Genomic DNA, 21,413 nt, shown 5'->3' on the forward strand with positions numbered 1-21,413 from the left:
GTTCAGTTCCTCTGCCACTATGACCGGCGGCCGCCTCGGGTCTCTCCTCCTCCTGCCTCCCCTTTCCTTCATCCACCTGCTGGCCTCCACCACTTGCTGATCTTGCTAAATCTATGGAAGCTATGCCATAGCTACCACCAAACAATTCAGTAATTTTCACACATTTGGCAGCGTCTGCCTGAAGGGCTTGTTTCTTTTTGGCCCTAATTTTTTCGGCACCTCCTTTCCTTTTTTTGTTCTCCATTTTCTTTAGTTCGTCTATAATCAGAATCAGAATCAGAATACTTTATTGATCCCTGGGGGAAATTATTTTTTGTTACAGTGCTCCATTTTAAACCAACATTAAGACAAGACAGACAATACGCTAACTAAGAATAGTACAATATATACATATATATACATACATACATACATAAGTCACTTATAAATAAATATTTGGAAAAGAAACATGTGTAGTTGTAGCAGCAAACAGTGTGTTAAGTGGATGCGTTGTACAGAGAGATGGCCACAGGCAGGAATGATTTCCTGTGTCGTTCAGTGGTGCTTTTCGGTAATCTCAGTCTCTCACTGAACGAGCTCCTGTGACTGACCAACATGTCATGGAGTGGGTGGGAGGTGTTATCCAACATTGTCTTTATCTTGGACAGCATCCGCCTCTCCGACACCACCTTGAGGGAGTCCAGCTCCATCCCCACAACATTGCTGGCCTTACGGATCAGTTTATTAAGTCTGTTGGCATCTGCGACCCTCAGCCTGCTCCCCCAGCATGCAACAGCATAGAGGATCGCACTGGCCACCACAGACTCATAGAAAATCCTCAGCATTTTCTGGCAGATGTTGAAGGACCTCAGTCGCCTCAAAAAATAGAGACGACTCTGGCCCTTCCTGTAAAGTGCTGTGGTGTTTTTAGCCCAGTCCAGTTTATTGTCAATGTGTACTCCAAGGTATTTATAGTCCTCCACAATGTCAACACTGACCCCCTGGATTGAAACAGGGGTCAAGTGTTTCCTGGTCTTCCTGAAGTCCACGATCAGTTCCTTGGTCTTTGCCACGTTGAGCTGCAGATGATTCTGCTCACACCACGTGACAAAGGAGTCGACCACAGCCCGGTACTCTGTCTCATCATCCCTGCTGATGCATCCAACCACCGCAGAGTCATCAGAAAACTTCTGAAGATGGCATGTCTCTGTGCAGTGGCTGAAGTCTGTGGTGTAGAGGGTGAAGAGGAAGGGGGAGAGGACAGTCCCCTGTGGTGCCCCTGTGTTGCTAATCACCTTGTCAGACACACACTGTGGGAGACGTACATATTGTGGTCTTCCTGTCAGGTAATCAACAATCCAGGACACCAGAGAAGCATCCACCTGCATCGCTGCTAACTTATCACCCAGGAGGGTCGGCCTGATGGTGTTGAAAGCACTGGAAAAGTCAAAAAACATGACCCTCACAGTGCTCGCCGGCTGGTCCAGATGGGTGTAGACACGATTGAGCAGGTAGATGATGGTGTCCTCTGTTCCGAGACGAGGCTGATAAGCGAACTGAAGGGGATCCAGATGTGGTCTTACTATGGGTCGCAGCTGGTCCAGGATGAGCCTTTCCAGGGTCTTCATGATGTGGGAGGTCAGTGCCACGGGCCTGTAATCCTGGGGGCCACTGGGACGAGGCGTCTTTGGTACAGGGACGAGGCATGATGTCTTCCACATCACCGGGACCCTCTGCAGACTCAGACTCAGCATAAACAGTTTATGAAAGACTCCACACAGCTGGGGGGCACAGGCCTTGAGGACAAGGGGACTCACTCCGTCTGGTCCAGCAGACTTGCCTGAGTGAAGTCTCCTCATTTGCATCTCAACCTGGTATTGAGTGAAGGTGATGGGTGGGGGAGGGGTGTCAGGAATCTCACAGGAGGCAACATGTGAAGAGAGAGGCTGGCACAGTGGTGTGGCTCTGGATTCCAGGCTGACTGCAGGTGAGGTTATGGGGGTGGGAGCAGACACTGTGGTGTCGAATCTATTGAAAAACAGATTCAACTCGTCGGCTCTATTCTCACCTCCCTCAGCTCCCCTGCTGTTGGTTGGCCTGAATCCAGTGATGGTCTTCATGCCCCTCCACACCTCTCTCATGCTGTTCTGCTGGAGTTTCCACTCCAGCTTCCTCCTGTAATTGTCCTTAGCCTCTCTGATCTTGTCCTTTAGTAACACCTGGACCTTCCTCACCTCCTCTTTGTTGCCCCCTCTGAAAGCCCTCTTCTTGTTGTTGAGGAGGGCTTTGATGTCCTTAGTCACCCACGGCTTGTTATTTGGGTAACAATGAACAGTCTGAGCTGGAACAATGGAGTCGGTGCAGAAAGTTATGTAGTCTGTGATACACTCAGTAAGCCCATTGATGTCCTCGGCGTGAGGCTCACAGAGTGTTTCCCAGTCGGTCACCTCGAAACAGCCCTGTAGTTCCGCTATTGCCTCCTCTGACCACCTCCTAACAGTCCTGGTGGTCACAGGTTCCCTCCTCACAATTGGCACATAGCGGGGGGTGAGGTGAATCAGGTTATGATCTGACCTACCAAGTGGGGGGAGGGAGGAGGAGCTGTATGCATCCTTGACGTTAGCATACAGTAAGTCTAAAGTTTTCTCTCCCCTGGTGGGACAGTCCACATATTGTTTGAATGTTGGTAGTGTATTGTCCAGTGATACATGGTTGAAGTCACCCGAGATCACAATAAAGGCACTCGGGTGCTGAGTCTGTAGCCGAGCTATGGCAGAGTGGATAGTGTCACATGCAGCTGTGGGGTTAGCAGAGGGGGGAACATAAACAGCCACCAAGATGACGTGAGAGAATTCCCTGGGTAAATAATACGGCCTGAGTCCAACAGCACACAGTTCAGTGTCCGGGCAACAAATCCTTTCTTTGATTGTTATGTTGGCAGGGTTACACCACCGGTTGTTAACTAAAACAGCAAGCCCACCTCCTTTACGCTTACCGCTAGCGATGCTGTCCCTGTCCGCCCGAACAGTGTGGAAGCCTTCCACGGAAGCATTCTCATCGGGAATGACCTGGTGCAGCCATGATTCGGTGAAACACATCAGGCTACACTCTCGGTATTCCCTCTGACTCCGTACCAGTGCTGAGAGCTCGTCGATTTTACTTGCCAACGATCGCACATTTCCCATCACGATAGACGGCAGACACGGTTTAAACCTCCTCCTCGCTTCGAGCCTCCGCTGTCTCACCGTCACCTTTTTTCTTCTCTTCTGTCCTTGACCTCTGCATCCCCGATGTGTTTTCCTCCAAATTTCAGCTGGTACTTCTGCGGGCACTTCTGCGGGCCTGGCCAGCGAGCCGGCCGGCATCAGGGCGATCAGCTGATCTCTGGAGTAAACAGTCCGTGCGTGTAGGAGATGTGCCGCGGTCCCGTTCCATGATAAAAGTAACAGTTCCACGGCCACCAGAAGAACAAAAACTCTCTCAATCCACATGATTGAGTAAGAGATAGAAAACGGAGGAAAATACAAGTCAGAAAAAAAAAGAATACGTAAGAAAAAAGAGCTAAACTAAGAGAAAAGCAGGAGCAACTGTAACAGGCTGCACGCTGGTTGGCGCATGCGATTGCTAAACATGGGGGAGGGTGCATCCGACCTCCTCGGCTGTAATTGGTCCAGCCCAGAGTCGATCATGACCAATTGGCCAATCCAACACCTTTCATTGTTTATACCCTTCCCAAAAAAAAAACAAAACAAAGAAAAAAAAACGGTCGGCCCATAAAAACAAAAAATCGCCAGCGGCCCACCGGGCAAGTGCCCGGTATGCCCGATGGCCAGTCCAGCTATGAGGGCAGGGCTGTGTTGGTCTGAGACTGTAGACATTAAAAAGTCCACAGGAGAGATGGTAGCTGATTAAACAAGTGTCATGAGATAATAACAAAATGCAAAGATTGGTGACAGCGCTTGGAACCATAAGGCAACAAAAAACTGTGAGAAATAATTTAGGCTCTGCCTGTGAATCACTCTTTGCTTCTCTTCTTCCTTCCATCCCATCATTTCATATATCACTCTGCACTTGCTGTCTATGTGAGAACAAGGCACAACTTGCTATTGCAATAAACTATAATCTAATTATCCACACCTAACAACTCCTGCACTTAATCTATAATAAAATGATGACAGAAAAATGTTATAGCCCTGCCTTTAGTAGCCTCACACAGCTCCTGCTGTTTCCTCCTCATGTCCTTACCAGCCATGTCTGCACAATGTTATATCATGAGTAATATTTTTTTTTAAAATCCATCTAAATAAAACACACACATGCACGCACACACAGTGACACTTTAGACCTTCTTCAGAATACTGTATATACTGTGGGCATCATGGTGCTGATCCAGAATCCTTACATTATTATTTATTACTAGAGCTACAATAATAAAGCAATGAGGAGGGGGAAGTAATAAATATGAAATAATGTCATTATGATGATTCCATTTGTTTCACTATCCACTCTGTGCAGAGGCAAAGCTTATTACATGTTTAAACTGTAGAGATACAATCATTTTACTGCTGTAACATCCAAATTTTGTCTCATTTAAAATATAAATCTAATATAATCTGCTTCTTAATGTATGTTCTTTAAAATACAGCTTGTGTGTTTAATATATTATAATTATAATAATGCATAATTATGTGAACATGCATATTAGATCGTTTTTAGTGAAATATAATCCCTCCAGAAAGGCAGGAAAAGCCCGGAAACTTGCTTTAAAACTAAATATGTTCCCTAAAACGGTGACAGAGCTACAGACCCATGACAGCCTTACACAGGTAGCCAGCAGCTGTGACCAGCACTACTTGTGCAGTTAATAAAAGGACAGGTAATGTTTGTCGCGCTGTTGCACACACAGCACGCTCGTTTGTTTCAGTTCGTCAGTAGCAACAAGACAGCTTACCAACGTGTACGTAATAAGCTAATACTCCTGGGTGCTACACACTACAGTGTACGCTGTACACCTACTTACTGGTTTTGTCGCATCAGTCTGTGTCTCTGAGTTAACTTCTGTTTCTCCTACAGCTCCGGACCGCAACAAATGCGCGTGCTCTTTGTGAGCTCGTTCCCGGCTCGTAACCAGCGCGTTTTGCCGTCAAGGGCGATCATTGGTTAAATGTGATCATGTGACTGATGCAAGCCAGATCCTTTTATTTAGCAAAACTGTGATTAATAGTTAAATATTATTGTTTTAGGGGCACAGACAGGACTCCGCACACACACACACACACACACACATTAAAAAAAAAAAAAAAAAAATTAAAAAAAAAAAAGTTGCCTCAACAAAAGGGCACCTTGGGCACCATCAGGAAAGGGGCGGGTGCTGATCCTCGGGTTGGGGGATTTGTGTTTGTACTGGAGTGCAAAATTCAAACCAATGGAAGATGGACAACAAAAGTTCAAAGCCATCAGGTGCTCAGGTTAGAAAAAAGAGAAAAGATGCAGGTAAGCAGACGTGTGATTGGATAATGGCAGGTCATCCTGAACCAATCAGACTAAACTCCAAACAATACATTATGTTACAGATTTTAATATTAATTAGTCATTGTTACTTGTTGATTTGTCCTTTTCTCATTGTGTGACGAATTATGACGACTGTTTGGTAGCTGTTATTGTCTCTCTCTCTCTCTTCATGTGTGTTTCTCTGGTGAAACAATAGTTTTGTGTTAATGTTAGGGCTGCACGATTTTGCATAAAATGAGAATCACGATTTTTTGGCTTAGAATTGAGATCATGATTCTCTCATAACAACAAATAAACATAAAAACAACAAATGTCTCACGTTTTGTTGTTGCAGCAAAATGTTGTACTGCTTGAAATTCCGTCTCCACCGTTGCTCGACGCTGCGTGTACAGAGCAGGTAGTGCAACAATAGAAAAATAGTTGCGGGACGGCACTGTGTAGCGTTTGTCTAGGGTGTTGATCGTTTTCCTAAATCCCTCGTTTTGCACAGTGTTGATGGGAGCCATATTGTAGGAGCCATATTGTCAATCCTCAAGGATTGACGTACGCACGATGTAGTTATAAAACAGGGTTTATTCTGGTCTTGGCAACCCGTGAGAACTGCTCACGGACAAAACAATAAAACAAAAACATCACATCAAAATGCGCTCTTGTACGTAGTGTCAATCAATCAAAAAAATCCTTAATTACAGAAAATAAACCATTTAAAATACACAAACCTCGTGAGCTGACATCCAGGAGGTGCTAAATAGAGCTTTATGGCCTTATTGCCTTATCTTCCATCTTCTTCGTCAATTATTTTCACTCTTTAAACAATATTTTCTCCATGTGTGGAGCTAACTGTGAGTTGCAGCATGCAGACACCATGTGTGCTAGCAAAAGAAAAGTGGCTGGGTGGAGACCCAAACAGCAAAGCTGTACCCTACACAGTTCACCACCAGAGGGTGCAAAGGAACAAAATCCAGACATACAGCTTAACAAATATCAAATGCAACAAACATCAAATGCAAAAGACCGTTACACTCCCACCAATCACTTGTGATTAAAAAGAATAAAGTATTGCCTATGAACTAATGAACGGCTTTTGAATGAACTATCGTGAATTATCCTTTAAGCAGAGTGCGGTGGAGAATCGTCTTCCGCTTCCATCAGAATGACTGTCTTCTGAATGGGTCTTTCCAGGTGCACAGGTTTGGAGTTACGTTTTCCTGCTCTATCCAGGGTTGGATCACTCAGCAGCAATTTCACCTTCCTCACTTTTCCATCCTTTCCAGGATACACTTCAATGATCCTTGCCAACTTCCACTGGTTGCGTGGAGTTATCTCATCCTTCAGGAGGACAACATCATTGATCTTAGCATTTCTGTGCTCTTTGGTCCACTTCTGTCTTCCTTGAAGATTTAACAAATACTCCTTTTTCCACCTTGTCCAGAAAGTGTTGGCAAGTAGTTGAACACGACGCCACCTCTTACGGAGATAAAGATCTTCTTTCACAAACCTTCCTGGAGGTGGAGAGATGATTGTGGACTTCATGGTTAGTATGTGATTCGGTGTTAAAGGTTCTGGGTTTGATGGATCACATAGTTGGTCAGTAGTCAATGGTCTGCTATTAATCACTGCCATGACTTCATACAGGAATGTCCTCAGAGAGGAGCTGTCGAGTTGTTTGGCTGATTGTTCCAGAATGGACATGAGAACACTTCTTATGGTGCGAATTTGTCTTTCCCAGACACAACCCATATGACTAGATGCTGGGGTGTACATGAGAAACTCACAGTCCAGTTTCCCTAGCTTGGCTTGATCCATTTCCTTAAATGCTCCAATAAACTCATTTCTAGTGCCGACAAAATTCGTGCCTTGATCACATCTTATCTGACGAACTGTACCTCGGATGGCCATGAATGCACGTAATGAGTTGATGAGGGAATCTGTAGAGAGATCGTCAAGCATTTCAAGATGCACTGCTCTGGAGCACATGCAAGTGATTAGCAAGCCATAACGCTTTAGCTCCTTGCGGCCTTCTTTGACATAAAAAGGACCAAAGCAGTCCATCCCACAGTAGGTGAATGGCGGTGTGGTCTCCATCCGATCCTCTGGGAGGTCTGCCATCTTCTGCTGCTCTGTGCGCCTTCTGAACCTTCTGCATTTTACACATTTATAGATGTAAGATGACACGATCTTGCTGCATCCAAGAATCCAGAATCCGTTAGCTCGAAGTTTGAGCAAAGGCTGTTTCTTGAACCATCTTTATGATTGTTAACTCTGCTTCCTTTCTCTCTTGTTACACTACTGATGTCGTGTGATCTACTCTTGTGATCCTTTGCTTCTTTCACATAGCGCTTGAGTCTAGCAACTGCCTTAATCATCCTCGACCAGTCGGAAAACTTGTGTAAGCGATCTAACAGTGACCTTTGTTCCTCCCCTTGTATCTTGTGGACTTGAACCTTCTTAACCTCCGGGTCACTGGTTGATAACTCTCCCACCTTAATTTCCCCACTGGGTATGATCTTCTGCCAAAGGAGGTCTGGGCCTTTGAACCAGTTTGATGCTACAAGTTGTTCTGCTGTGAGACCTCTTGAGGCGTGGTCTGCCGGATTATCTTCGGAAGTTACATACCTCCATTGGGTTGAATCTGTGCTTTGTTTGATGCGTTCCACTCGGTTTGCAACAAACACATGAAATCTTCTGGCTTCATTGCTGACATATCCGAGTACCACCTTCGAGTCAGTCCAATACCTTTCTTCTGAAATTTCCATTTCCAATTCCTTTTTCAGCATGTCACCAGTGCGCACAGCAACAACGGCCGCCGACAACTCAAGCCGAGGTATAGTTGTGACTTTGGTTGGTGGAACTCTTGATCTTCCCATCACCAATGAGCAGTGGACTTCACCAGTTGTGCTTACTGCTCTGAGGTAAGTGCACATTCCATATCCAGATGCACTTGCATCAGAAAAATGATGAAGTTCGTAGTGCTGTGCCTTGAAGGTCGAAGGAATGTAGCATCTCTGAACCTTTACGTCTGCAAGGTTTCCCAGGTCACGCAACCAATACTCCCACTGAGGTCGAAGTCTGTCAGGTAAGTTATCATCCTGGCTGAGTTTATCTCGACACATTTGTTGCAAAATCTGCTTTCCCAGCAGAATGAAAGGTGACACAAACCCAAGTGGATCGAACACAGAGGCGACTGTGGCCAATACTCCTCTTCTGGTGAGTGGTTTGTCCTTAACAACTACTCTGAACTGAAATTGATCTGATGCCACACACCATTGTACGCCAAGTGCTCTTTCCATGTGTACTTCACCGAGTGCCATATCTAGCTCTTTGGGAGCTGCAGCGCATTCTTCTTTCGGAAGCGAAGCTAGAACTTTGGTGCTGTTTGAGATGAACTTGTGCAACCGAAGTTTGCCCATGCTGCAGAGTTTGCGTGCTTCATTAACCAGCTGTATTGCCTGATCTTCAGTGTCAACACTTGCTAGTCCGTCATCAACATAGAAGTTGGTTTTGATGAACTTGATGGTTTCTTCATTAAAACTTCCTTCCCCTTCAGCTGCAAGATGCTTGAGGCCATAGTTGGCACAACCTGGAGAAGATGCTGCTCCAAATAGGTGTACCTTCATCCTGTAGACAGTGAATGGAGTTTCAAGGTCACCGTTCTCCCACCACAAGAACCGTAGGTAATCTTGGTCACAAGCATGCACATGGAATTGGTGGAACATGCGTTCGATGTCACACATGAAAGCCACTGGGCCTCTTCGGAAGCGACACAAGACTCCGAGCAAGGTGTTTGTTAGCTCTGGACCAGTGAGGAGATGGTCATTTAAGGAAGCGCCTTGGAACTTGGCAGAGGCATCAAAGACGACACGAATCTTTCCGGGTTTTTGTGGATGATACACACCATGATGTGGGATGTACCAAACTGGTGTCTTGTCAATGTCTTGCTCTGTGACCTTTTCAGCATCTCCATGGGCTAAGATGTCATTCATGAATTTCTTATAGTCCATGTAGTACTGCTTGTTACTCTTGAGCCTTTTTTCTAAACATTTGAGGTGATGAATAGCACATACCTTGTTGTTTGGCAGGTTCGGCCTTTCACTCTTAAATGGGAGTGGCATTTCAAAATGACCATCCTCCTTGTGCCTAATGCCGGCCTTCATCTTTGTTAAAAATTTGAGATCTTCTTGAGAGACCTTTGTGTCTTCTGGTGCTTTCTCAACAAAGTCAGACTTCAACATCTTTAGGACCTCTGTGGGAGAGATCATTTCCTTTATTTGAGTTCTGTAGACATAGTGAACCTTGTTGGTGAGATTTAAAGAGGGATTAATGTCAGGCACCACTTCCTTCACAATGACTTGGTGACTTATTCCGAAGGCGTCTCCATAATCGAGACATGGATTGCCATAACCCACAATACTCCATCCCAGATCAGTTCTTTGCACAAACGGCTGATTTTCCTTTCCAGACACAACCTCACAAGGAACAAGTGCTTGGGGGCAGTTGTACCCAATCAGCAGACCAACATCACAGCTTTGTAGTGGAGCGATCTCACTTGCAATGCAGTCAAGATGAGACCATGCCTTAGCTGTTGCAGGCGATGGAATGTGATCTCGGTTTGCGGGAATAAAGTCTCTGGCATACGTCACTGGTAGGGAAATGGTCTTATTTGAGTAGAACCCTCTGACTTGTAGACCTGAGAACTTGCGACAGGACACAACTGTGTTTCTTGAAGACATAGTAGTGAGCTTTAGCTGAGTCGATTCACCTTTGATATGCAGAGCTTGTGCCGTTTCTTCAAGAATAAAGGTCGTATCGCTCTGTGTATCAAGGAGCGCGTACATAAGAATTTCATGCGCTGGCTCACCTTTGGTTGACACCCATACTGGAATAATGGAAGATGTGTGAGTGTCGTCAACATTCTGTGTGACTCTGTTAGAAGTCGCTTCACTTGTTGTTGGTGTGACACTGTTGTCTTGTGAGACATCTGCGTCCGTTTGTCTTGTCCTGTCACTGTTCTTGTGTGGATTTCTCCTTGTTCTGTCTTCCTTCGTGCGATTGTCATGAAGACATGTTGGATGTCTTTTATTACATGTGTCACAGGTTTCTCTCCCTTCGCAATCCTTGGAGCGATGACCAGAGTTCAGACAGCCAAAACATAACTTCTTGTCTTGAACAAACTTTAGTCTCTCAACAATGCTCTCATTTATGAACCTTCTACACTTAAGTAGGCTGTGACTCGACCTTTCACAGTACACACAACTAGCACTAACAGTCCTTTCATTTGAGTTAGTTGCTAGCACCTTTGCTCCATTGCCTCTGTTCCTTGTTGTTTTTGCCCCTTCAGTTTCTTTTTTTTTTTTTTTTTTAAAATTGCCATTTATTCCCTCTGACCTTTGCTGTTTTGCTCCCACCACGATAAAAGCCACACTTCCTGCACAGCTCTCTCTCTCTCTCTCTCTCTCTCTCAGTGAACTTCAAGAACAGTTTCCCATCTCAAATCTCTTTTTTTCTGCATTATTTGTTTGCTTATTACGCACCAGTCTACCGTTGTTTACAGCACAGTCTGCTGCTGTTTTTTTTAAATGACTTCCTACAAGAAAGTCTAATTTCTGCTGTTCAATACCGAAGAAATTTTAACTTTTTAAAATTATGAGAAATTGCAAAACCCTTAGCTGTGTCTCTAATAAAACCTCTGTAACTTTGCTCTGCTTCACTTCAGCAGCATCAGGTAATGTTCATATGTTGGTTCATGGTTTTCTTTTTTTTCTTTTTTTTTTTTTTTAAATGACATCAGAAACAGCAGTATGCGACATTACGTGATGGCAGAGCTTCAGTTCATTCTTTGTCTTTTTTTTTTTTTTTTTTTTTTTTTTTTTTTAATAAATAGGACAGGGGGAATGAATGAGAGAAAGAGGGGGAGAGAAAGAAAGAAAACCAAAGGGGAGAAGAGACGGTGAGAAGGGGGGGGAAGAGAGAGAAAAAAAAAAAAAGAACTCCTGGGTCACCTGTATGGAGAAAAAAAAAAACAAACAAAAAAAACAAACAGAGGAGACAGCAAACAACAAAGAGCAACATAATAATAGAGAAAACAAAGCACCATCACAATAAACTAGCTAGCCATAGATATCAATATTTACTAAATAATAAACGATATTGTGCAGCACACAAGATAGACAGCGCACAGTGTGCTTTGAGGTAGCAGCCAAGAAAGCTTTAGTCCGCGTCTGTGAATACCCATGTGTGCATACCTGTGTGGATCAGCATGCTTGCATTCCAAAGGTTTCTCCATGTAATGATCTGCTAGGGAGTGTGGGGGGGCCACAGCCCCGTCCTCCAGGGTGTGAAGCGGGTATGGAGGAGATCAAAACTCCAGACATCCAGAGGCCCCCAGAACACAAGAGACCATGGAAGACCAACAGAGGGGCAGCCGCGCCACTGTTCCAGTAAGAGCTGAGGAGAGTCCCAGATGAGGGCTCGCCCAGCAGCCGCGGAGCAGAAGTCAGGGGGAGTTGCAGTGACGCGCCCGTGAGCTCCGCCGGCCCCCAGCTGCGCCTGAGTGACCGAGCCCCAGGCCGAGAGGCCGGGGGCACCCCACCTCCAAAGGGGCCCGAGCGAGCCCCAGGCCCCAGGCCCCGACAAGCGGCCGCCAAGGAGTGAGCCGGTGTGTACCCGGACGCCCACCCCCAGACACAAAGAACCACCAACACACCGACACCTGAGGGAGTCCGCCACCGGCAGGGGAAGTGGTGGTGGGTGGAGATAGGCCTCCAAACCTTGGAGGGCCTGAGGTGTCCCCAGAGAGGTGGCGTCTGATACCCAACCTGACATATAGACACAGACATACAGGCACACACAGACACAAACATCCATTCCCACCCTCATGCTCTCATATGCACTCACTCCACACTCAACCAACGTGGAGACAGACATAAAGAGACGCTGTACACACAATCACACTCCCCAAGCGTACTCTACAAACCGGGTCTAGGTACCCTTGTCCCTGGAGGGGGGAATTGCACCCAGACCCAGGTGGTGTTACCCTTTTCCCTGCGGTGGGGAGAGGCAGACCACCCCGACTCCGCAGCAGCAGGGAGGCCCCACACCCCAGACCGCAGTCGGACGGCCAACTCCTCCTACTAGCCCTCCCGCTCCAGCAGGCCGCAGAGAATGGGGGTGGGAGAAGACTCCAAACCTCCCTCCACCCGCTCATTGTAGTGTTGATGCATATGTGTTCTAAGGTGCAATTAAAACCCAGGAGGGCATGGAGCTACCTGCCATGGAGCAGCAGGTAAGCGCATAGTCCCTCCTGCTAGCCCTCAATGACTAAGTGTATTTAAAATTGAGAGGTGGGCAACGACGTCAGGGGTGAGGTATACACCCTGATGGTAAATTGGACTCCGTGATTGTGCCCACCCCCAAGATCCTATATGTATGTGTAATGAGAGTGTGAATAATGTGAATGTCTAAGTTGTGGGATAAAATTGAGGCAGAGGCAGCCAGAAGGGGACAGGGGGGGGGGGGGGGGGGTAGCCTCCTCTGCACCCTGGTGACATACCCCCACTCCAAGGCCCTGCATGTGTGGGTGGTTGTGGAGGAGCGGGAAGAGGGAGGCAGCTGGAGATGGGGAGGGAAGGAAGGGAGGGGCAGGTAACCCCTCCCTGGGGCCAGCTCCCCCGCTGACCCCAGTAGGCACTCCCACCCTCCGCGACCCGCCAGGGAAGGGGGGCCCAGGCCCATCAGACCGGGGCCCAGTGCAGTAGCGCCCTCCGGCTCCACAGAGCCCTGGACAGTCCACCCAACCCCACCACAGAGAAAACTGCACCCACCCCACCATCCACACATCTTCCAGACTACATAAGACGGTAAACGCCCAGGCTGAGATCTTCCTCCACCTCTCCTGTATCTCCCCCTCCCGCAGAGAGTTCCTGAAGAGAAGAAAGCTCCTGCAAGATGTGACCATCCCCCCCACCAGATGAAGAGCCCCCCAGGCGGCTTGACGCACCGGCGGCACCCTGCTCCAGGGCCGGGCCCCCATGCACCCACCCGCCCACAACCCCGGCAACACACCAACCAGGACCCAAGCCCCCGAGGCCCGGCCCGGGCCCCAGCCCAGAGACGGAGCGCCCCCAGAACCTCACGCCCATCCCGGACCCACCCAGGGGCAGCCAGGTTGCCAGGTCAGTAATCCACGTCCGTCAGCACAGACCCTCCCCTAGCCCCGCTGCACGCAGCCGCGAGGAAACAGTCACCTGAGAGCCAACAGAGCCCCCAACCGGACGTGACCGCTACCCCGGGTTGAGCCCCCCAAGGAAGATGCCTCCGGGGAACCCCCCGACGCCCTAAGCCTGTCCCTACCCCCTCACCAATCACAACAGTGAAGGCGGGACCAAACTATGACCCCCCACCCCCACTAGGTGATGGAGCTGATAAAAGGGGCCCAGAGCAATTGATCTGCCCCTTCAGTTTCACTTGGCTTCAGAGCAAAGAGAGATGTTATGGGATTACAGGCAATTTTGGCTTCCCGTGAGATGAAATCTACGAATTGGCTGAAGCTTGGAAAGGTGTGAGTCTCTTCTTGCACTTCTGTAACCTTTCTGTTCCACCTTGAAGTAAGCCAATCTGGAAGTTTTGCGAGCATTTTTTGGTTTTCATTGCAGTCATTGAGCACTTCAAGCCCCTTCATTTGCGACATGGCTGTCTTACAGCAGCAAAGGAAGTCAGCAAATGCTTGAAGTTCCATACTGCCTTTAGAGCTTATCTTAGGCCATGCGTCAAGTTTGTCTCTGAAGGCCTTTGCTACGAGGAAGGGATTTCCATACCTCTCTACGAGAACTGTCCATGCTGCATAGTATGCAGACTCTGTGCCAAGCGGGAAGTAGCCTTCTATTGCCTTCCTTGCAGGTCCACTTACATATTTCCTCAGATAATAAGTCTTCTCTTCAGTTGGTATATTTTTCCTGTCAATCAGAGTCTGAAAGGAAATTTTCCAATCATTATATCTGATAGGGTCGCCACTGAATATTGTTGGCTCTGGTACTGGAAGACGACTTGCATTAAGAGACACTGCAAATGCTTTGACCAGATCTTCTGTGTTCACCTCTTGGTGCGGTGTCACATTTCGTGGCGAGGAACACCGTTTCATATGCTGGTCATTGTTTTCAGACTTGACTTCATTTTTATCAGATCTGTGGTGAAGTAGGTTGTATATTTCTTCATCTGAACATTCACTTTGTTCATACACTCGCTGTCGAGCCTTTGCTGCATTCAGCTTTTTTACAGTCTCAAGTCGCTCTACTTCTCTGCGCTTAGCTTCTAGAGCCTTTTGTCTTTGTGCTATTTCTGCTTCTTGCCTTTCAATTTCCTTCATATGGATTTCTTGTTCAAGCAGAACTTGGAGAGCAGCCTCATTTGCTGCAACTTCAGCAGCTGCATCTTGTCTTTTAGCCGAGAGCCGGCTGGAGTGTCTAGAGGAAACCCTCGAATGAGAAGAGAGCTTAGTGTGGTGTGACTTAACACTCATCCTGTCTGAGGCTTCTAACTTAGGCATAGACTCAGTCTCCTTCCATTTTTCATCCCTTTGACTTTTCACATCTGAGGCTACGTATTTAGATGAAGACTCAGTGTCCTTCCAAAGTTCTTCATCTCTTTGAACCTCCGCATTACTTGGGCTTGGACACTTTCTTACAGATTCGATAATTGTCTTTGTTATGGCTTCACACGTATCCATCCTTCGTCTTGTGTCACTATCTGGAGATTCAATACGTCTCAAGTCATCATAGGCTGCATTCACATCCTTAGAAGCACTCAAAACCTTGGAAACATGTTCTTGTAGCAGATCCTTTGAGCATTGACCATCTATAGCTCCTTTGGCATTCTTAATGACAACCTTCCACTTCTCATAGCGCACACTGAAACGATGTGCAGCCTTCTTTATGTGCTCACCGTACAGTTCTTTGCCCTTTTCCGTCAATGTATGGACTCGTTGGCTCTGTCGTGCTCTTTGTGAGGTAGTAGAAACATCATCAGCTGTGCCTTCAACTGCTTGTAGTTGCTCATCTGCAGAAAGTTGTTCCACATCACCCTTTTCACTGACTTCTGGATTAGCCTCAAACTCTGCCATTGTTGGAGGGGTTTGGGTTTTTTGTGTATCTTACTTAGCCTTAATGTAAAGGTGCAGCAGCTTAAATTTGATTTGTTAGTTGAGGAGCAAATGAATATTAATCTTCATTTACTGTTACAACTTTAAAGCACAGTAATTACTATTACTCCTTAAACATCACTTAACATGTATACTTAACTCACATTACATCTCTTCTCCAAGCCAGTAATACTGTTTCTTACAGCAACTGCTGAAGCCCACCATATGCACGATGCACAGGTTACTCATCACAACATTAACTTAACACTGTATGAATATCAGTCACTTGAACAGCAGAAATGTAAACAATGAGAAGGAAAGAAAAAAGAAGAAATATTTCAGTCCTTTGTTTATTTATAAAAGGAAACTTATCTTAATTAATTTTACAGTCCTTTTCCTTTTTATTTCTCTTTCTTGTGGTTAATTATATTGAGTCCTTTAACTGAGGCAACACTTATTTTCGGGGCACCTGAATTTCCTGCGGGGCTGCGTCCTTCATCTACCCGTGCAGAGCGGAGTTCTCACTGTAGCACCCTCAAGGATTGACGTACGCACGATGTAGTTATAAAACAGGGTTTATTCTGGTCTTGGCAACCCGTGAGAACTGCTCACGGACAAAACAATAAAACAAAAACATCACATCAAAATGCGCTCTTGTACATAGTGTCAATCAATCAAAAAAATCCTTAATTACAGAAAATAAACCATTTAAAATACACAAACCTCGTGAGCTGACATCCAGGAAGTGCTAAATAGAGCTTTATGGCCTTATTGCCTTATCTTCCATCTTCTTCGTCAATTATTTTCACTCTTTAAACAATATTTTCTCCATGTGTGGAGCTAACTGTGAGTTGCAGCATGCAGACACCATGTGCGCTAGCAAAAGAAAAGTTGCTGGGTGGAGACCCAAACAGCAAAGCTGTACCCTGCACAGTTCACCACCAGAGGGCGCAAAGGAACAAAATCCAGACATACAGCTTAACAAATATCAAATGCAACAAACATCAAATGCAAAAGACCGTTACACATATCTTTGGTCAGGTGATAAGTGATAGCCTCCGTGATGTCTTTGTGCCTGCGGGAGTTCGACGTGTATAGGGAAGCGCTGTATAAGGTTCCCGTTATTGATGTTTGGGTGGTTGACCCGGACGGATTTTCTCCTGTCACTTTCTCGTCATCCCTGACGTGCTCTCCGTTGTTTTTTCCCTGCTAATTTTAGCATCACACGGCACAGCTTCTGTATCACGTGGTATAAGGCTCCGCCCTTGTCATTTGTTGAGTAGGAAGAGTGAGCGCTTGTTTTCATGCAGAGTACGTCCCGGATCAAAATGTGAAGTTTTACAAATCACCACTTCTTTAGTTAATATCATTTCAGTCTCAGACAATCTCGTTTCTCTTACAGAGGTTGAATGCACCTTCTGCGGATGGCGGTACCACACAGTGTGCGTGGACTTCCCCTGCACAGAAGGCAACTACAAATGCTGTGAATGCTAAATAAACAGAAACAAATGATCCCTGTTGTCTTTGCTTGATGATTGGTTTGAGTCTTGACAATCCACATTGCTGGCGTTGCATCTTTCAATGCCAGCAATGGCAGGTATCAGTGCTCAAAGCTTTTGTGTTTGTTTCCAACAAGTTGCCCACCTCGGGAAACAAAAATGTGTTCTTTTACTTGTCAGATGAACATATGAGACACTTTGACTCTTCAGTGCAGTGTGGAGCCTAACAAAGATCTGTTTTGTGTCCCAGCTGATCAGCAGGAGGAGGAGAGTCTGACGGAGCAGCAGAGGAACATTTTCAGCTACTTGGACTCAGCTCAGCCACTACAGAGGAAACAATGAGCTCAACACAGAAGGTGACAGACAGAGCAGGACCATATGACCAAAGATATTTATCACCATATACATTTGAACATTTGCCATAACGATGTAGCTGACGATAGAATTGACACCAGACAAAATACTTTACAGCTGCACAACTTTATTAAAAACCCATCAATGTATTTTCACTGAAACAAGCAGCTGTTGTTTATGTGCATTAAAGTTATATAAAAATGTAACAGTGCAAATGCAAATTCCTCGCTGACAGTTTAACCAAAAGGCGTTTCCAGTGGAAACTGGCCGACACATCCTGAGCATAACCATGTATAATATCCACTAAACTTCAGAAGAGGTTATACAGTCGTGGCCAAAAGGTTTGAGAATTGCATAAATATTGGAACCTGGAGAAGTTGCTGCTTAAGTTTTTATAATAGCATTTTGCCTGCACTCCAGAATGTTATGAGGAGTGATCAGATGAACTGCATCGTCCTTCTTTGCCATGAAAACGAACTTAATCCCCAAAAAGCCTTACCACTGCATTTCATTGCTGTCATCAAAGGACCTGCTGAGACCATTTCAGTGATCGTCTTCTTAACTCAGGTGAGAATGTTGGCGAGCACGAGGCTGGAGATCATCATGGCTGTATCCCGATTCAGGTTCTGCAGCTTTAAAGTCCTCAAGGGCCGTGTACTCAAAGACCGCTAAGGCCGAAGTGCGAGGCTCGTAGGCTCGTGAAATGGGACGTCTAGCCTCCGTCGCGCTGCCCAGGTTGCCTAGCAACCATGATACTAACAGCTGGAAACGTTTCATACAGCTTTGTTTGACAGAAATGAAGGAGAACATATTTAGTTCATTTGTTTCTACATGAGCTCTGTGTGATTTGATGAGTATCTGAGGCTGAGACCACAGGACTGTGAAACATGATTGTTGGGCTTCATTTCTGTGCTGAACAGTCGTTTAAGATTAGCTGTAAATAACAATTAGCTGATGTTGTTCATGAGACTAAAGTCAGTGTAAATATAATATGGCCAATATTATAGTTATCATATTAATCACTTCACTCACAGACAAGTATCTGTGACAGTGTGTATACAGATGTATCATATCTATGTATCATGTCTCAGTTATGTGTGCCTTTACTGTATTTAACACACACATAAGGCGCACTGGATCATAGGGCGCATACAAGTACCGTATGCGTATTTAAAAATAAAGCGGGAGCAAACCTGAGTTCGGTACTCACATTTTTATTACCAGTAATCGTCATCATCAACAACACACAAGCATACAAGTGTGCGTATTTAAAAATAAAGCAGGAGCAAAACAAAGTTTGGTACTCACATTTTTATCATCAATCAAACCCATCGAAGTCCTCATCCTCTGTGTCTGAATTGAACAGCTGCGCTAAATCTCCATCAAACATGCCAGGTTCACTTTCTTCACTGTCAGAGTCACTTTCCGTGCCGTGCGGCTCCTCGGAAACGATGCCGGCTTTTGCGAAAGCTCGAACAACAGAGCCAGCAGCCATGTTAGCCCAAGCATCTACAATCCATTGGCAAATTGTGGCGTAACTCGCCCGGCGCTGCCTTCCACTCTTGGTGAAACTGTGGTCTCCATCGGTCATCCATCGCTCCCAGGCCGCTCGCAGCCTTACTTTGAACACCGATGTCCAGCGGTTGGAGTTCCTTTGTCAGGCCTCCCGGAATGACAGCAAGCTCACAGTTCATTTGTTTCACTAGTTTTTTCACATCGGCTGTGAGATGGGCACGCATAGAGTCACAGATCAACAGCGATGGTGATGCGTGGAAAAAAACCACCTGGTCTCCTTACATACACCTCCCTCAGCCAGTCTTTCATCATTTCTTCATCCATCCAGCCCTTTTCGTTTGCCTTAACGATGATTCCTGCTGGAAACTTCTCTTTAGGCAAAGTCTTTCTCTTAAAAATCACCATAGGCGGCAGTTTCTGTCCATTAGCATGGCAGCCAAGCACAACAGTAAAAGAAGACTTTTCATACCCCGTTGTGCGTATCGCTACCGTGCTGGTCCCCTGCTTCTCCACAGTGTGACTCACCGGGATGTCAAAAGTGAGCGGCACCTCGTCCATGTTTGTGATGTGGCTGGGCTGGATGTGTTTGTCGCCGATGTGTTTGCTGCAGTAGGAGCAGAAGATGGCCAGCTTTTCCTTATAATCCGCTGGAAGTTGCTGCGCTACCGTAGTCCTGGTCCGGATGGAAAAATGGCACCGTTTCATAAAATGAAAGCACCAAGACGGGCCTCCTCGGAAATGTTCAATGTTCATCTCTTCAGCTAGTGAAACTGCTTTTAGCCGAATGGTGACCGTCGAAACGCTTCTCCCGCTCGTTCTTTGCTCGATGATCCACCGCTCGAGTCTTTCCTCCAACTCGGGCCACCTCGCCTTATGTCCGCGGAAACTCAGCTGCGTTTTCTTGACCTGCCGGAGCTTGTTTTCCAGCTTCCTCCATTTGCAAACCATCGATTTGTTAATCTTAAATTCTCTCGCCGCTGCTCGATTTCCATGTTCCTCCGCGTAGCTGATGGCCTTCAGTTTAAACTGTGCTTCGCAAGCGTGTCTCTTTGCCATTTTCAGGGTTGTTAAAACAACGATGTTCTGCATAATGCACATACCTGTTCTTTTATACAGGTATAAAAGAACAGGTATAGGGCGCACTGCGCTATAGTAGGGCGCACTGCGCTATAGTAGGGCGCACTGCGCTATAGTAGGGCGCGCCGTACTTTTTGAAGAAAATCTAAGACTTTTAAGTGCGCCTTATGGTCGTGAAAATACGGTATGTGTAAAAAGCAAACGTAGGAGCTGTGATAACTGTCTTCTTCTTTTTTTTTTTTTTTTTTGTCCCGTTTGGATCTATAGCCATCAGAATTGTTGTCTTGAGGCCAAGAAAGATGCCAAGCGGATTTATTTTACCAAGTGGATCATCATTGAATTAAGATGGCGCCGGTGAGGTCGGCTGCCGTCACGACTGCTCCGACCACTTTTTCTTTGTCTTTGTTTTTTTAAGTTAGTTTTCAGCGTTTCTAAATCGGCAAAATCATCACCATTGGGTACATTAGGTATGACAGTGACACTCTTGTTTCTATTGGTTTACAATGTACTCACAATTCGAAGTTTTTAACTCCGGATCCGAGCTGGCCGAGTGAGATCTCGAGGGAGAACAAAGGGAAGCGGCGGCGGCCTAGAGGGAAGCGAGCCGGCGTCAGGAACAGGCTGAGAGCTCGTGCACACCGCACACCTCTGCCTAGCATCCTGCTCGCCAACGTCCAGTCACTGGAGAACAAGCTTGACGACCTCAGGGCCAGGATAAAGTTCCAGAGAGACATTCGGGACTGCAATCTCCTCTGCTTCACCGAGACATGGCTGAACCCAGAGGTGCCGGACCACGCCATCCAGCCGGCCGACTTCTTCTCGGTTCACCGCATGGACAGGACACGGGACTCGGGGAAGTCAAGGGGAGGCGGCGTGTGTTTAATGGTGAACAACAACTGGTGCAACAGTGCGAACGTTGTTCCTCTCACACGCTCCTGCACACCAAATCTGGAACTACTGTCCATCATGTGTCGTCCTTTTTATCTACCTCGGGAATTTACATCGGTCATTGTAAGTGCCGTTTATATTCCACCACAAGCGGACACGGTCACCGCCTTATGCGAGCTGCATGAGGCACTCACACAGCACCAGACACAACACCGGGACGCTGCGCTTATTGTGACGGGGGACTTTAATAGCGCCAACCTCAAACGCGCAGCACCGAACTTTTATCAACACATCACCTGCCCCACCAGGGGTGAAAGGACACTGGACCACTGCTACACTACGGTCAAGGACGGCTACAAGGCACAATCCCGCCCCCCGTTTGGCAAATCTGATCACGCCGCCATCTTCCTCATGCCAAAATACAAACAAAGGCTGAAACAGGAAGTTCCGGTTCAGAG

At 46.4% G+C, this 21,413-nt stretch overlaps 2 protein-coding genes, 1 long non-coding RNA gene and 1 pseudogene across 5 annotated transcripts in view; 2 read left to right on the plus strand and 2 right to left on the minus strand.

Annotated features, from left to right (window-relative positions):
• The window catches only part of LOC146650428 (uncharacterized), a 387,448-nt gene that overhangs the window by 249,002 nt on the left and 117,033 nt on the right, over positions 1-21,413 (minus strand). The gene's annotated exons all lie outside the window — the stretch shown is intronic.
• The window catches only part of LOC146650432 (protein NLRC3-like), a 241,341-nt gene that overhangs the window by 115,235 nt on the left and 104,693 nt on the right, over positions 1-21,413 (plus strand). The window lies entirely within an intron of this gene.
• LOC146650434 (uncharacterized) overlaps positions 1-21,413 on the plus strand; it is a 95,112-nt gene that overhangs the window by 66,060 nt on the left and 7,639 nt on the right. For 2 of the 3 annotated variants that reach the window (XM_085385489.1, XM_085385488.1), the window contains exon 2: positions 17,372-17,477. In XM_085385489.1, the coding sequence (XP_085241615.1) occupies positions 17,460-17,477 (18 nt within the window). In that variant the 5' untranslated portion in view covers positions 17,372-17,459. Of the gene's footprint in view, positions 1-15,258; positions 17,478-21,413 lie in introns of those variants that run through there. The other variant, XM_085385487.1, reaches the window with a different exon arrangement.
• LOC146650438 (uncharacterized) lies at positions 14,478-15,604 on the minus strand (annotated as a pseudogene).

The sequence above is a fragment of the Rhamphochromis longiceps genome, linkage group LG16, assembly GCF_057381845.1.
Source record: "Rhamphochromis longiceps isolate RC_006_pf linkage group LG16, R_longiceps_female_GT1.1, whole genome shotgun sequence".
In the NCBI taxonomy this organism is placed as follows: Eukaryota; Metazoa; Chordata; class Actinopteri; order Cichliformes; family Cichlidae; genus Rhamphochromis; species Rhamphochromis longiceps.